The 15,304-nt window shown below is 60.0% G+C and overlaps 1 protein-coding gene across 1 annotated transcript; it reads right to left on the reverse strand.

Annotated features, from left to right (window-relative positions):
- Nucleotides 1–1,541: 1,541 nt before the first annotated feature.
- Nucleotides 1,542–12,195, reverse strand: Crhr1 (corticotropin releasing hormone receptor 1). Its single transcript, XM_013503254.1, has 10 exons — nt 12,132–12,195; nt 7,365–7,471; nt 6,583–6,703; nt 6,304–6,457; nt 6,027–6,087; nt 3,927–3,999; nt 3,602–3,687; nt 3,273–3,408; nt 3,054–3,095; nt 1,542–2,637 (listed from the first exon to the last, which is right to left on the reverse strand). The coding sequence occupies exons 3-10, from the start codon at nt 6,610–6,612 to the stop codon at nt 2,497–2,499; spliced, it is 723 nt and encodes a 240-aa protein (XP_013358708.1). The 5' UTR covers nt 6,613–6,703; nt 7,365–7,471; nt 12,132–12,195; the 3' UTR covers nt 1,542–2,496.
- Nucleotides 12,196–15,304: the final 3,109 nt, after the last annotated feature.

Here is a 15,304-nt window from a genome sequence, read left to right on the forward strand (position 1 = left end):
AGAGCCCCACCATGGGCTACAGAGGTTTGGGGCAGTACCCCAAGCCGCCCATCCCCCTTTGTCTCTTCGAGGTGGTGGCTGTCCAGAGTCTCTCTCCAGCTTCTCTGAGGACGGCCACCCCCGCCCTTCCTGACTCGGCTCTGACCAGGTCCCTGGTGTCTGTCCTGGGCAGTCTTCGCCTCTCCCCTCCCACGGCCCAGCACTGCGCTGTGAGCACAGTAGGCCCCTGGAGGGTGCCCAGCAGCTGCCCCAAGCAGGAGGCACAACAGGAAGGGGGCATGCCCAGGCTCAGAGCCCTCCCAGCCCCTCTGAGGCCCCGCCTTCCTGTCGTTCCACGTAGTCCAGGGGTACCTCACCTCTCCCTCATCCTGCCGTGTGTGACACACAGACTGGAGAATTAGCTCAGCTGCGGCTACTTGACACTCACCAGTCACTGTGGTCCCTCTTGTCTGCTGGGAGGGCTATTCCCTACCTCTTACCCCCGCCCCCCAGCCCATCCCTGTCCTGGCATTCCCTGGCTCCCCCTCATCTCTCTACTTAAAGGCACAGAGCTTGGAAACTGGCAGGGCAGGGCACCCCAAAAGGCCCTCAAGGACACCCTCATCTCCTCCAGATGCTGGGCCACTGTGGAGTTCGTGACAGTCACCTTGGTCTATCCGTGTCCTGATGTGTCACACCCTTGAATGCAATCCTGTGTGTGTGTGCATACACGTGTGCACACGCGAGCATGCACACACATGTACATGCACTCATGCTCATACACATCTGTACAACCCTCCTCCCTGGTCAGTGGTCCTAATGACCCTGGGGCCCTTGAGAGCGTCTGGTGTCTCACTCACACTCCACAGCCTTAGAATGCACCTCACACTGGCCTCTCCTGACTACAGGGCCGGCCTGAGGGCTCCGGGACGCTCTCTGTGGCCCACGTGGATGCAGAACCCGTGCCTCTGGTGCGGAGGGGCAGGGTCCGCTCTGCTCCCAGCTTCCCCAGTTACCTGAAACCATGCTGCCAGCCACCCACCCGCCTTCCCCGCTGCCCGCCTTGCCTGGCCGCACTGGCCTCTCCTCTCCGTTCTCCTTTCCCTGGAGTTTGTAATAGAGACCTGGCCTCAAGGTCAGCTTTGGGGCATCCTAGACTAGGACAGCCGCTCTGTCTGCACAGCCTCCTCAGCTTCCTAACGACTCTGCCTGCTTCTCAGCGCGCGGCCTCCCCAGGGCAGGGCCCCACTCCCGCTTTGTCCCATTGCTGTGTGCTTGTTCTAGCCTTCCCCGGCCCCCGCGGTCCTCCCCTGCATCATTAACCCACCTGTCCTGACTCGCCTCAGTACCAAGAGCTGTCCTTTACTAACCAGCCTGGCCAGACCCCTCTCCTTCCAAGTCCTCCTACTCCCCCCGCCAGCCCCTGTGGGCTCATCCAAGATGGCGCGTGAGGAGTGTCGGGTTCTCAGCGACACGGTGGCTCCTGCAGGCTGAAAAAGGTGCCCGCTTCTCTAAGGCACCCTCTCCCGCTCCCCCGGTGGAGTACAGGCCTGCACAAATGCTGGTTGAAAAGATAAATATTATTATTTACATCATCTTCCCCTTTACAGCTGACACGCCCACCTCCTAGTGCCCACCCCGAAGCACACTCTGTCAGCCCAACCCCCTGCACATGGCAGGCCCGGCGGGGACTGACAGTCGACCCCTGTCCAGGGCACCGGGGCAGAGAGGGGTCCTTTCCCTTTGCTCAGCTTGAGAGCCTGCCCAGAGGCTGCAGGCCCCAGGGGTTCTTTGTCCTCCTCCAGGGAGGCTGGCCTGGTGGGGGCACATTCTTGTACCCCTGCCGTGCCCAAGTGGGGAGACACCCAGAGGCAGAAGGTGGTGGGACTTAGGTTGGTGGGTACGTGGGGGGGAAGCTGGGGTGACCTACAGGGTAGTAAACATCCATGGGTGCAAGGCAGCAAGGCAGGGCATTTGTGGTGGCAGTGCCACGGTGCCAATGAGCTCTGGTGACTTGGGAGTGGTCAGATATCTGACGACGTCACCTGCTATCTCCAGGGCCCCTCCTGGACTCTGTGGCCTTGCTTCCCAGTGGTGTACACAGGCATCGCTAAGGCCGGGGGCATCATGGTGGATGGATGCCGTCACAAGTTTCCCATGATGCCCTGGGGCAGTGAGTCACCTCCCTACAGCTGCACGGGCCCCCAGGCCTCCGTGCTCTTTGAGAAAACAGCACTAAGGGGGCCGGGGTGCTGCTGTGGGTAGTCCAGCTGTCCACGTCCATCCCATACCCATTCCCATCTCCATTCTCCAGGGAGGACCAGCCCAGCCCTGTGGGCTACTGAGCAATCCTGAGCATAGCAGTCCTGCTGGCCTGGGAGCGGGGCCTCCTAGACCTTCAGGGCTGCTGCTCCTGGGGAAAAGGCGCTGGCTGCCTCCACACACGAGGTGGCTGGTGAGCCTGGCCGTCGTCTGCACGGCCACAGAACTCGGGGGCTGCTTTTCAAGGCCGGTAGCTCAGACACCTGTAGACTGCTTGATGCTGTGCAAGCTGACCCGGGTCGGGGAGGTGGGGATGGACATGGCACGGGCCACCCGGGCACGGATGGAGTGGTTGTCTTGCCATCGGTGCCATCTCTTCCGGATAGCAGAGCGGACCTGTGGGCACAGGGCAGAGGCTGAGACCTCGCTCCCTCCGCTGGGCTGCCACAGGCAGAGGAGCCCGCAATAGATGGCCACATTTTACATGGCCGACATCGTTGGTTTGTATCGGTGACGGGTTTGGGGCACGCAGATTCCCCACCCTCAGCCCCCGGGAAGCACTGCCCAGGGCGCGGCCTTCCCAGTTTTCAGATGGCTTTGCAAGACCAAAGCGCAGGCTTCCAGCCACCCGTGCCCACTGCCTGGGGCAAAGGAAAGGGCTGCCATCCCAGAAGCAGAGTGGGAGGGCCGGGCACTTCTCAGCAGCATCCCACACAAACCTAGGAACAGGGAGCAGAGCCTGCCCTCGGTACAGGAGGGGGACAGTCCCGTGGCCTCCAAACCCCAAGCCCAGCCCCCACCAGGGTCCTCACCTCGCTGTTGAGGAAACAGTAGAACACAGAAACGAAGAAACCCTGGAGGACAGAGGGACAGTCAGAGGCCTGTGTAAGCGGGTCCCCCGACCCTGGGCTGCCCCCAGCTTCCCTGGCCTCTAGGTCTCTGCTGAGAGAGCCCCCACCCAAGCAGGTGCACACCTGGCCCTACAGAGCTAGGGCAGCCGGGTCCAGCCAAGGCAGGGAGGGAGGCCATACCTGGAAGGATTCTAGGAAGGAATTGAAGTAGATGAAGACCACCCGGGAGACCTCGTCCTCCCCCGGGTTGACGAAGAACAGCATGTAGGTGATGCCCAGGAGAGGCAGCAGCACCAGAGTGGCCTTCACAGCCTTCCTGGGGGTGGGGAGGAGAGGCGTTGGGCCTCTGCCTGGTGCCAAGGACTGGGCCTGGGGGAGGGGCAGGTCTCGGGCATGTCTGAGGCGGGGGAGCTATGGATTCCGGGGGCACTGCCAGGCCTGGAGGAAAGCCTGGCTCGGAGGCTGGGACTCGGAAGCCCCCATGGGTGAGCGAGGTGGGAGCCAGGTACCTGTACTGAATGGTCTCAGATGTGGTGGATGCCCGGAGTTTGGTCATGAGAATACGGACGATGTTGAAAAGGAAGATAAAGTTGATCTGCAATTTGAGCACACCAGTGGGGAGTTGGGGGTGTGGACGTGCACAGCGTGTGGGGTGGGGAACAGGACGAGCCCCTGGCTTCTCAGTCCTGCTTTGAGGCACCCCGCTACTCTCCCTCCACCTCGTTAACACTTCCACGCTCCTGGCCTGGGCCTCCTCTCTGCGTGGTCCCCACCTCTAGGCAAAGGGTCCTCTCTGTCCACCCTGGGTACTGGTGGAAACACCGAGGTTCTTACCAGCAGGACCAAGATCATGGGGCCCTGGTAGATGTAGTCGGTATACACTCCAGGCCTTTTGCCAAACCAGCACCTAGAAGGCCAGAGCAAGGGGAGAGGGGGTCACGCAGGTCCTCCGAGGCGTGGGGAGGGGCAGTGCGCGGTCAGGGCAGGACTGGGGCTGACAGCTACAATGTGGGTGCCCCAGCTCCAATCCTGGCAGAAGTTCAAGTCAGCTGGTCCCACTGCAGGGCCTCAGCTACCCCACCTGCAACACAGCAGCACCCTCACTGTGAGCCAAGGGGCTGGGAGCAAGCTGCGGCAGGCAGAGGGGCTGTGAAAGGGACCGCTGACTGCCCGGGACCCGACTGAGGCCCGGCACAGTGCTGACTGCTCCGTTCCCGCTTGTGGCCCCGGCTGGCTGTGGCGGAGCCCGCTGGGGTGCTCCTGGCGCGGGCCCCTCACGGGGGGCATCCTCTGAATCCACGCCAGCGCAGCCTAAACGACCTGAAGGCACGGACGTTCACAGGCACCGCCGACTGCAAGAGGCAGAGCTGCTTTCCACAGTCCTGAATCGCCCTCCCGCGCCTTCCAGGAGAAGGTGGGGACAGGGCAAGCAGAAATCGCACATCCTGGCATAGCTGGATCTCACCTGTTTCTCTAAACCAGAAAGCGAAATCTCTGGATTTTTAAAATACTGGCTACAGGATCGAGTTTTCGAAAAATACCAAGCAGGCCAAACATAACTGTCTTCGGGCCAGATTCGGTCCTCTACCCTCTGGTCTGCACGGTGCTAATTTCTCACATCCCTTTCCTTTTGGATGCAGTGTCTGCATTGTACCACCAGGTGGGGCTTCAGAGCCGCACAGGCCCACTTTCTGCTCCAGGCCACGACTTTTCTCTCTCTCTCACACACACACACACACACACACTCTCTCACTCGCTCTCTCTCTCTGTCTCTCTCTCTCTGTCTCTCTCTCTCTCTCTCTCTCTCTCTCTCTCTCTCTCTCTCTCTCTCTCTCTCTCTCTCTCTCTCTCTCTCTCTCTCACACACACACACACACACACACACACACGTGCAGGCACCCATCCAGGGGTTCCACTGTAGCTCTAGTACCCAGGCCCCACTCCACAGCTATGCAACCAGCCAGGAGGTGTAACCTTTGAAGACATGGAAGGGAATTTTCCAGGGTCCCGTGGAGCCCACAGGACCAGCCCAGGAGGCTGTGGGGTCCCCTCTGTGGAGGGGAGGAGCTGCAGTGATGGTGGAGGCGCCTGGCCCCCCGGTCAGCTGGTCCCAGAGCACTTCTCTGGCAAAGATCTCAGCTTCTCCTCTGGCTGGCTGTGTTGGCCTTTCCCCTGGCTCTCTGAGGTTCTCAACCTTGGCTGCACACTAGGTAGCTTAAGAAAATTCCTGGTGCCCAGGCCACCACCCAGATGGCATCCAGCTATTTGGGGTGAAGCCTGGGCATCAGCCCTGTCTAGAGCTTCCTAGGTGAGTCTTGTAGGGCATGGCTGAGAAATCCTACAGCAGAAGTCTTTCTCAGGGGTGACTGGGAGCATACGTCTCCTTTACAGGGAGCCCCAGGCTTCAGGCTTCTGGGACTGTGTGCGCCAGGTCCTACTGGAGGAAGGCTTTTGTTGAAACTATCTTAATGTCAAAGAAAACACTTATGTAGCCTTCTCCATACACCAGATACTATTGTGCTTAACATGTATTAAGGCGTGCCATCCCCACCGCCACCCTCTGAGGTAGGGGCTATCAGGACATCCATTTTGCAGATGAGGAAACCGAGGCAAGCTGCAGTAACGAGCCCAGGGTCGTGGAGCCATTTAATAGCAGAGCCGCCCTGAGCAGACTATCTGGAGCAGGCCGACCCCAAAGTCTCCTCTCCTTGAAGCTCAAGGGAGATAATGGGGCTTGGGCCCTGACTGCTGCTCCTTCAGCAGAGAACTGGCTGGGGCTCTCCGAACTGAGCGCAGCCCCAACCCTGCCTTTGCACACACTGACGCCCAGGTCCTGACAGACAAGCGGAGGGGCCCAAGGCTCTCGGGGAGCACAGGCGGAGCGGGGCTGGGGTCCGGGCCGCGGGGCTCCGGAAGGGGAAGGAGGCAACTTACTTCTCGTTGTCGTAGTACATCTTCCCGATGGCCCAGGCTACAATGATGGGGAAAGGCACACCTGGGAGAGAGACGGGCTGTGTCACAGCCCAGGCCTCCCCGGGGGGGCTGCTAGGGGCTGAGGTCAAGCTCAAGCTCACGCATCTTCAGGATCCTCCTGCCGCGTTCCCCGGGAAGGCGCACACTCCGCCACCCCAGGGGGCCCTGGTCTCCCGTGCCCCGCCGGCTGGCCCGTCCCGGGTGGGAGGGCGGGCAGGAAGGCGGCCCGCCGGCTCACCCCAGCCGATGCAGATGAACATCCACTTGCGCAGCCGGTCGGTGGAGTAGGTGAGCACGATGGCCGTGTGCAGGTAGCAGCCCTCCCCGAACATCCAGAAGAAGTTGGTCACGTGGAAGTAGTTATAGGCGGCTGTCACCAGTCTGCACCAGCCCTGCCCCCACCCCAAGAGATGATGCTGCGCAGGGTGTGGGGGGCAGGGCAGCCCCCCACCCCGGCCTGGGACCTCTCTGGGAGCCTGTGCCCGTGCTCCCTCCTCGTCCCCCTGGCAGAACGCACCACATTGCTCTGGTGGACCGCGGGGCTCATGGTGCGCTGGACCACGAACCACGTGGCATTGCGCAGGATGAAGGCCGAGATGAGGTTCCAGTGGATGACGTTTCTCAGGCACCGGATGCTCCTGGGGAAGGGGGGCCGGCACACGGCCAGAGCAACAAGCAGAGAAAGAGGGAGACGGTCAGGCTGCGGGCACCACACCCGCCCACGCGTATGTGGGGACCTGAGGTTCTGAGCACGTGAGGCGGACAGGGTAGGCCACACAGGTGGCAGCAAGGCCCTCCTGATGGCTCACGGGGCCCTTCTAGCCAGACATAAGCTCCAGGGGCAGAGGCTGGCATGGTCCCTGGGCCAGTCTGCTTGGTTACCAGGGATGATGCTTTGCCCCTCACCCCCAGCTGTGCCAGGATGGAGGGAGGAGGGAGGGCAAACCTAAGAGGCCGCCCACGGGAAGCCTCACGCTCTGCTCCCGCTTCCACCCGCCCCCACTGCTTGGCCCTTGCACACTCAAGCCTGAGGCGCGGTGCCACGCCACGCCACCTGCCAAGCGAATACAGACCAGCCCGGGCGCAGATGACCCAAACGGGTTCAGACCGGTCTACGGGTAGATGATGCGGGTGAGCCAGGGGCAGAAGTGGCTCTGCCAGAGGTTCCAAAAGAACCTAGATTCACCTGTGCCGCCCTCCTGCTGAGGCGAGGGCAGGACGCCCCGTCCCAGAGACATCCCTGGGTCTCGCTTCCCCACCCGGATGGAGGGTAAGGGGCAGCAGGCGGCCCCTCCTCACCTGAGCCGCAGAAAGAGGACGAAGGCCACCAGGAGGGCCACCAGGGAGATGCAGTGGCCCAAGTAGTTGATGATGACGGCGATCTGGTAGTGCACTTTGCTCTTTTTCTGAGAGAGGAGAGAGGGGCAGAGGTGAGGCGCCCGCGGGACACGCACAGGTAGAGGGCGCCCAGGCAGCAGGGCCGCTGGCAGTAAGGACGGGGTGTCTGCCCTCCACCTCCCTGCATCTTGCGGCAGCACGGTCCACCCCAGACTGTTCACTGCTGCATGTTGTTGGGCAGATAGGGGGTGCACGCCACCTACCGCATCCCGCAGGCGCCCCACCCACCGCATCCCGCAGGCGCCCCGCCCCCCGCATCCCGCAGGCGCCCCGCCCCCCGCATCCCGCAGGCGCCCCGCCCACCGCATCCCGCAGGCGCCCCGCCCACCGCATCCCGCGCACAGGGCGCCCTCGCCATGTGCCCCAGTGTGTGCGCCAGCCCACAGCCGGGCTCACATCTCACACTGGCCCAACGCGGTGGTCTCAGTGAGACCCCAACCCTCAAGGCCCTCTTTCCTCCACCCACTCTGAACTGAGTCCCCTCCCTTGGTTACCCCTCCCCGCCTCGCATGGCAGCTGCAGTGGCAGTCCTTCGCAGTCACAGAAGAAACCCCTGTAGGCTCCGTTCCTCACTTCCCAGGGCCGCTCCCTCCCCAGCCCAGAGGTCTGCTTGGAGTGACTGAACCTCTTCAGTTTCCTAACTTTAAATCTTAATTAAATGTATTGATGGAAGCAACTGCCCCCTCCCTTTCCAATAATCAAAAACTCCAAGAGTGAGGAAGCCTCTCGCAGAAGGTTTTCTTCTCCACGTGTTATCTTCTCCAACCTGTACCATGACCCCGTGGGAAGTGCTAGAAGGGCATCTGTAACTTCATTTTACAGAAAAAGAGGCCTTTCCAGGCACGATGGTGCACGCCTGTAATCCCAGCACTCTGGAGGCTGAGTCAGGAGGATTGCCACAAGCTCCAGACCAGCCTTGGCTACGTAATGAGTTTAAGACCAGCCTGAACTACATAGCAAGACCCTGCCTTGGCTCCCGAATAAAAAGAGACCCAGAAGCATGTCGGCTGGATCCAGGTGGCCCAACTTCAGCTTCAGAACTTTTTACCTGCACATGCAGATTGGCAGATGCTAAGTTTATAAACAGTTCCCTCCCCTACGGGGGATTGGCCAGTCCGCAGTGCACGGCGCTCTGAAGGTTCCTGTCCCCCATCCCCGAACAAAGTCCCCATCCACCCTTGTCTCCCTCCCAGGAAGGCGTGGTCTAGACGCTCACAACCCATCACAGTTAGGATCCACAGTTATGCGGTGAAGGGAGGAAGGAAATGGAAACAGGAGGCAGCTGGCTGGGGAAAGGGGTCCCTAGCAGCGCCCCCACCCCCTCTGCAGGTTCTCGGGTGGGCCTGGTGATGACACCGCACAGAACCTGCAGCTCACACGTGTGCGGAAGAGATGGGCTCACGGAGCCCTTCCCACCCTTCCGGAGCCCCGGCATTGCTCCCGCGCCTCTGCAGACCTTTCTGCTGTCAGAATCCGTGGAAGTCCCAGCAGGCTCTGCTAAGGGCCCGAGTCCAGCCCCACCTGTCTTCTGGATGAGGAAACTGCAGCTCCAACAAGGGATGCAGCTCAGTGGAGAAGAGCTAGCAGGCATCCCCCCAGGCCAAACCCTCCCTCTGTGCTCCCCCTCTCCACTGTGCCCCTGCCAAAGGGGTGAGGATGGCACAGCGCCAGGCAGCTCCGGGTACCCTCCTCTGGGAACTGGTTTGGGGCTTTTAGGAACATGGCACGAAATCACAGGAGCCTCAGGAAGGCTGGATCCAGGGAGGAGAGAGGCGGGAGGGACAGGCAGAGAGAAAGGAGCCGCGCAACTAGGAGGGTCCCTGAGCCCCTGCAGCAGATGCTGCGGCCGAGGCTCCAGAAGATGCGCACACATCAAAGCCTGTTTGGAGCTGGTACTTAATGTCCTCTTATTAAATTTCCCACAAATCAGTGCTGAGAAGCCCCCTAGGTACTGACAACATCTGCAGAGCCAAGAATGGCGTGCACTCCAGCTCCGTTTACAGGCCAAGGCGGGGCCGGTGAGCTGAGGTGCGGGGAGCCCCTTCTGTCTGGGGCAGGTGTACCTGGGTTGTCTGGTCTAGGAGAGGCCACTAATGAAGACCTACTACAGCTGGGCACTGTGCCGGGTGCATCAGCGATGTCTTTGCTTTTCTTTCTCACAAGGAGGCTTTGATGCCGGCCCTTGCGTCCCTGTATTCGTACTACACAGGCTGCATAACTGGCCCGAGCCAGCCAGCCAGCACTGGCAGGCTTTACAGTTCCTCTTCTCCTGCACCCACAGTGTACCTCTCGGGGGACAGAGAGGGACTGATCACAGAAGGGCTCTCTGGGGAGCGCTCCTCTGTGCTGGCCCAAAGTCCCTGGAGCGCTTCTGCAGGGAGGACGGGGCAGTGAGGCCTCTCCCCAAGGAGTCTGAAAGGGGAGAAGGGGAGAATGAGGTGAAACGGTGTCTGAGGGACAGAGGCACTGTGCGACTTCTGCAGCTACGGGGCCTGGGTGGGTTCAGGTGTTGTCTCTCACTCACTTGCTGCCCTGCCCTGACGCAACTGGAAAAAGGAAGTCAGAGCAGACAGCTAGAGAGACAGCAGTTTAAGCCCAGGGAGCACCAGGGGCGCCCGGAGAGCGTCCACGGCTACGATGTGAACCGACCCTCAGTGTGGGGCTGCTATCAGGCGAGGCTTTAAAAAGCTGTTCAGAAAATAAGGGCCTTGCCCTCAGGACCGGGTTAACGACGTTCCTTCAGGAGCAGGCTTAGCATTGCAGGAAGGGGTTCCTTATAAAAGCAAGGGACCCCCATTGCTTTCTCTCCCCCTTCCTTCGCCCTTCCGTGGTGGAATGATGCAGCAAGGAGGGCCTCAGGTCTGGCACTTCCCGGCTTCCAGAATCAGGAGTCTCTAAACTGTTCATTATAGATTCCCCAGGCTCAGGTGTTCTGTTACAGCGGTACAAAGCTGGTCACCGCCACCCTGAGCAAGGACTGCCTCTGGCAATAGAACAGCAAGAGACGCCGAGAAACACCCACTAACAAGCAGAGATCTGGCCAGCACCGTCTGGAGACACAGCAGTACCTTGAGGGGCACACAGCACCCTCGAGGGGGCCAGTAACAGCCCAAGAAAATGTCAGCAACACCTTGAGAGGTGGTCAATGACACCCGAAGAGGACAGCCAGCACCTCCCTCAGGGACAGCCCGAGAGTCTGCGACTGCTCGAGAGGCGGCCAACAAGAACCGCAGAAGAAGCTGGATGCCTGAAGGACAAACGGGCAAAGCCAACCCCAGGGAGCCTGACCAGCACTCTGTCCCCGTCCAGCTGCAGCCCCGAGACCAGGAGGTGCCCCCAGGAAGGCAGCACAGGGCGGCACTGGGCAGACACCGCCATGCTGTGCTCTCCGTGGCCGGCATCCAAGGAGTCGCTGCTGCCCATCCGACTCCGACCCGCCTCTGCAAGAGCCCACCTTGTCTCTAGCGGCAGTTGTGTAAGGCCCGTCCCAGCGCCCTTCCCGGACGGCAGCAGTGAGCTCACCACTGCTCTCCCGAGTGACACAGCCTCTGCCCACCCCTCATCCCCGCTCACCCACATTGTCGCTTCTCTCCCCGGGGCTTCCTGAGCTGCTCCCCTTCCCCGGCCAGTGGACACCCCAGCCTCCTGCTCCTCAAAGCAACATCTGCACCCAGGGACGTGGGGAAGTCTTAGCTCCACTCCAGAGTCACAGAATCGGAATCTCCACTTTAGCAAGAAGCCCAGAAGGCTCTTAAGTACCATAGAGTTTCAGAAGCCTGGTCCACCAGCACACCACCCCCGGCCCTGACACACTGATCTGCAAACCCAGGCGCCCAGAGTCCCTTTTGTGTCCCCAGGATGAGCCCTCCAAGGTCGTGCTCCAGACTCGGTCCTGCCTGTCGGAGCGTGGGGGAGGGGACCGTGTGTGTGCAAGCATCAGGGGAGCGGGAGAGTCGGGGACAGGGGGGTGCCGCTCGCTGGAGGCAGGCAGTGCTGGGGGCTCTGCGCCATCCCTAGACCAAGCCAGGCACGAGTCAGGTTTCCCAACTGGAGACCTGTCCCGACGGTCCTGGCCGTGGGCAGGTCTCCTGAGGGCCTGGCCCGTGGGCATCCTCACAAGTCCCATTTCACAGGCAGACTTCTTCGAACCCTTTATTTACAGCGCGCCGGGCCACCGGTGCTTCATCAGGCCTGAGCCCAGGCCCAGAGCTGAGAAACCCGACACTCTAATTTGAAAGCTTCGAATTTGGGGTGGGCCTAGTGAGGCTGGGGCTGCCAGAAAGGATGGCATTTTCACTAATTAAGTCAATCGATTACACAGGCTGGCGAAGCAACCAAGCCAGCAGGGGCTGCCCAGGAAGGGACGGCAAAGCAGCAGAGGTGGGCTGGGCAGGGCGGGTCGCCGCGCCATGGAGGGCATGTGTGGGTGGTAGCCCCACCAAGGCAGTAACCAGAGGGGGGTGCTCACGTCACCTGGGGCTTCCCCCTCAGTGGCCCTCTGCCCCAGCGTCCACTGCCACCTCCTCTGACCTTCAGGGAGGAGGGGCGACAAGGATGGCAGGCAGATGGCATCCTCCTGGGGGTGAGGCACCAGCCAACGCAACCTCCCACACACTGGGGGCAAAGAGCTGAATTACTCAGTCCTGTGGGGGACTGAGGTGAGGCTACCTGCTCAAGGTCACACAGCCTGGAAACGTCGGCAGCAGATGCCAAAGCCAAACTGTCTGTCCCCAAAGCCCACGCTGCTGTCCCATTACCTGCCAAGAGAGGGGGGCTCATGAGAAGCAGCACGCCCACCCCTCGTTCTGCTCCAGATGGTGGAGCGAGGAGGGTCCTGCCGGAAGGGCGGGGCAGCTCACACACTGCCCGTGAGTCTTTGCAGGGAGCTGGGGAGAGACCAAGGGGATGCTGAGTGTCCCCCATCAGCTACGCAAAGGAAGGGGCTTAAATAGGCGCTGGAAAGATGGGGAGGCGGAGGACCTGGCCCTGGCAATAGGAGGCTTGGGTGCAGAGAGGAGCCGGGAGCAGGGGTGGCGATGCCCGATCTGCTGATGTCCGAGAAGCGCACAGATGCCTGCCCACCCCCCACCCCGGGAGAAGTCTGTCCGATGGGCAGCAGGGCAGCGGGAGATGCACTGTCCGCCTCAGGCTCTCAGACCCAGCAGGGCTCCCAGAGTCAGGTGGGTGTGGTGGGGGCCTGAAGACTTCCCGGCACACAATGCATTCCCACCTGGACCTGTATTCCTGACTGCACCTTCCCCATACCACATGCTGTGGGCAGGCGCTGTCCTCCTAGGAGTCACAACTCTGACCCGCTTTTCTGAGTATAAGTCCCGACCCCCTCCATGTTGTGTCAGGGAAGGAACCCCCTTCCTCCCGGTGTTCGTGCCCACCCCAACATAAGCCCATCTCCTCTGGCCCAACTATTTCCCAACCTGGATCTCACTTCCTGTCCCAGTCCCGCAGCCGCCCCTCCGCCAACCCCAGGACCACCCAGGCTGACTCACGGTGGGATCTGACACTCAGGGTACTGGGCTGACCTGCGGGGCTTCGGGCCTCGGTGGATCGCCTGGGATGGCTGGTGGGATCTGAGATACCCTCGCCCTCCGCGCTGGGGAAGTCTACTGCCTTGCCAAGGCAGCGCTGTGAAAGAGCTCGACATTCTTTCAAGCTAAGCACTGACCTGTCCTTTGCAGCTTCTGGAAGGAGCCAGAGGAGCCCCCATAGCTCAAAGCCCTGAGGCCAAACTGCTCAGGGCCCAGGCGGGTGCCGCTCCTGAGAACAATGCAAAGATGTCCACCCTCGCCACTCTTACTCAGTATAGTTCTTGAAATCTTAGCTATAGCAATTAGGCAAAAGAAAAAAATAAAAGGGATACAAATAGGAGAGGAAGAAGTAAAATTATCTTGGTTTGCAGATGATATGATCCTATACTTGGAAGACCCTAAGGACTCAACTGAAGCTGTTAGAACTGATAAAAGAATTCAGCCTTGTAGCAGGATTTAAAATCAACATATGCACCAAGTACCTCTGTGGGAAAGAGACCCTGAACGCCAAAGTCTCAGGCTCACTTGGACCACACGATCTCGTACAAGTCACTCACCTCTCCTATAAGGCCTCAGTCTCCCCATCTGTAGTGGGAATGATTTGTACCAGATCAGAGATTTTTACTTTTGCCCCATCGGCAGGATCCCCTGGGGTGCTTGGTTGTTGTTTCTTTTTTGGTACCGGAAATTGAACTCAGGACCTTGCACTTGCCAGACAGGCGCTTGTGCTGCTGAGCTATATCCTTGGCCCTTAAAGAGGACCAGTGAAAAATGCCAATTCCTAGGTCCTCCTTGGACACTTGGGTCTATTGGGGGTCAGATGTAGTTCTGGGCCCTATGTATGAAAACAGCTCTGGGTGATTCTTACTACCAGGCAGATGGGGGAGCCCTGGAATGGGATAAAGGGTCTCTAAGGTCGTATCTTTAGGTAATGAAATTCTCAGGACCACTGAGGCCAGTTTCTCGTTCTTGCTCCTGAAGCCCTGGGCCCTGGCAGCCTGGGATGTCTTCACCTAGGCCCTTTGGTTTCGGCCCACGCATTCCTCCAACCCTGTGCCCTACCCCCAGCACTCCTGGAAAAGTGGGGCGGAGATGCAGGGACAGGCAAGGGAGTATGAGAGCAGTGGCAATACCAGGCAAATAGATGTACTTGTGTACCTGCCAAATGTCACCCTTAAAATATTATTCATGGCATTGGTGTTTGTAAAAGCCAAACGCTGAGAAGAAGCATTGCCTCAATAAGTTATGGTACCTCTGGCCTGTGGGATAGTATGCAAGCGTAAAAAGGATGAAGATGATCTTTATGTACCGACATGAACGTCTCCCAGACAGATGGCCACATGAAAAAGGCCAGGTGTCAAGCAGTCTGTATGACAGGTGATGTTTGGGTGAAACCAAAAATACATGTACTGACTTGTACATGCAGGTGAATTGGCAGGAGAGCTGCCTCTGGGGAGGGATCCAGTGGCTGGGGACAGGGGTGGGAGCGGGACTTTTCACGACCTTCCCATTTGTACCTTTTGAATTCTGAATTATATGTAAGCCGTATCTACTCAAAAACTTGTAAAATTTTCAAAAGCTCTCCAAGGCTTTCTCCAACTGCACTACTACCCCCACCTCCACCTTGCTCCTGACAGACCCCAGGCTGTCCTTGGTATCTCTCTAGGGTGTGAGGTGGAAATAGGCAAGGATCCTTCAAGTGTGTCTGGCCTGACTGCCCGGCCCGGCCCACACCCAGAGCAGGCGGCTACTGACAAGCACAGGCGGGGAGGGAAGTGAGCTGGACCGGCCCTGCCACAGCCCACAGCTCCCAGCGGCTTCCCCCGAGCACTGCCTCCACACCAGACTCGAGTCCCCCTCCCTGGCCGGCCACTCTAAAGGCATCCAGCCCTGCGCCTCCCCTCGTGTGGTGACTGCTGGACTTAGCTCACCTCCTCATTAAGAATCTCCTGGCATTCGGAGTAATTCACACGGGCAGCCCAGCTGCCATTGGCCAGGCACTCCCGGTAGCCGTTGTCTGGAAAAAAGAAGCCACATGAAAGAATAGCAGCCCAGCATGCCCATCTGTCCATCCGTCCATCCCTCTATCCATCTGGGCCAGCACAGGCCTGGCGGCAGGGGCCCTGGAAGGAAACTGGGAGAGGAGCTCCTCACCACCCCCATTTCCTGCCTCTTTCACCCAGTGGCCCCTGCGCAGGGCTACAGCAGCTGCCCTAAGCACTGGCTGGGGGTGGGGCACGGCTCTGTCCACCCAGTCATGCCGCTGGACTGGGCATGGCCAGGGGGCCCCCAGCT

This window comes from Chinchilla lanigera, unplaced genomic scaffold (genome assembly GCF_000276665.1).
Source record: "Chinchilla lanigera isolate Chin_1 unplaced genomic scaffold, ChiLan1.0 scaffold00077, whole genome shotgun sequence".
NCBI lineage: Eukaryota > Metazoa > Chordata > Mammalia > Rodentia > Chinchillidae > Chinchilla > Chinchilla lanigera.

Excerpts from the sequence above, each read along its gene's own strand:
- Crhr1 (XM_013503254.1), bottom strand. The coding sequence starts at position 6,612 with ATGAGCCCCGCGGTCCACCAGAGCAATGTG. Across the intron at positions 3,409-3,601 it reads TCTGAGACCATTCAGTACAG|GAAGGCTGTGAAGGCCACTC; the intron begins GTACCTGGCTCC and ends CCCCACCCCCAG. Across the intron at positions 2,638-3,053 it reads ACTGTTTCCTCAACAGCGAG|GTCCGCTCTGCTATCCGGAA; the intron begins GTGAGGACCCTG and ends CTGTGCCCACAG.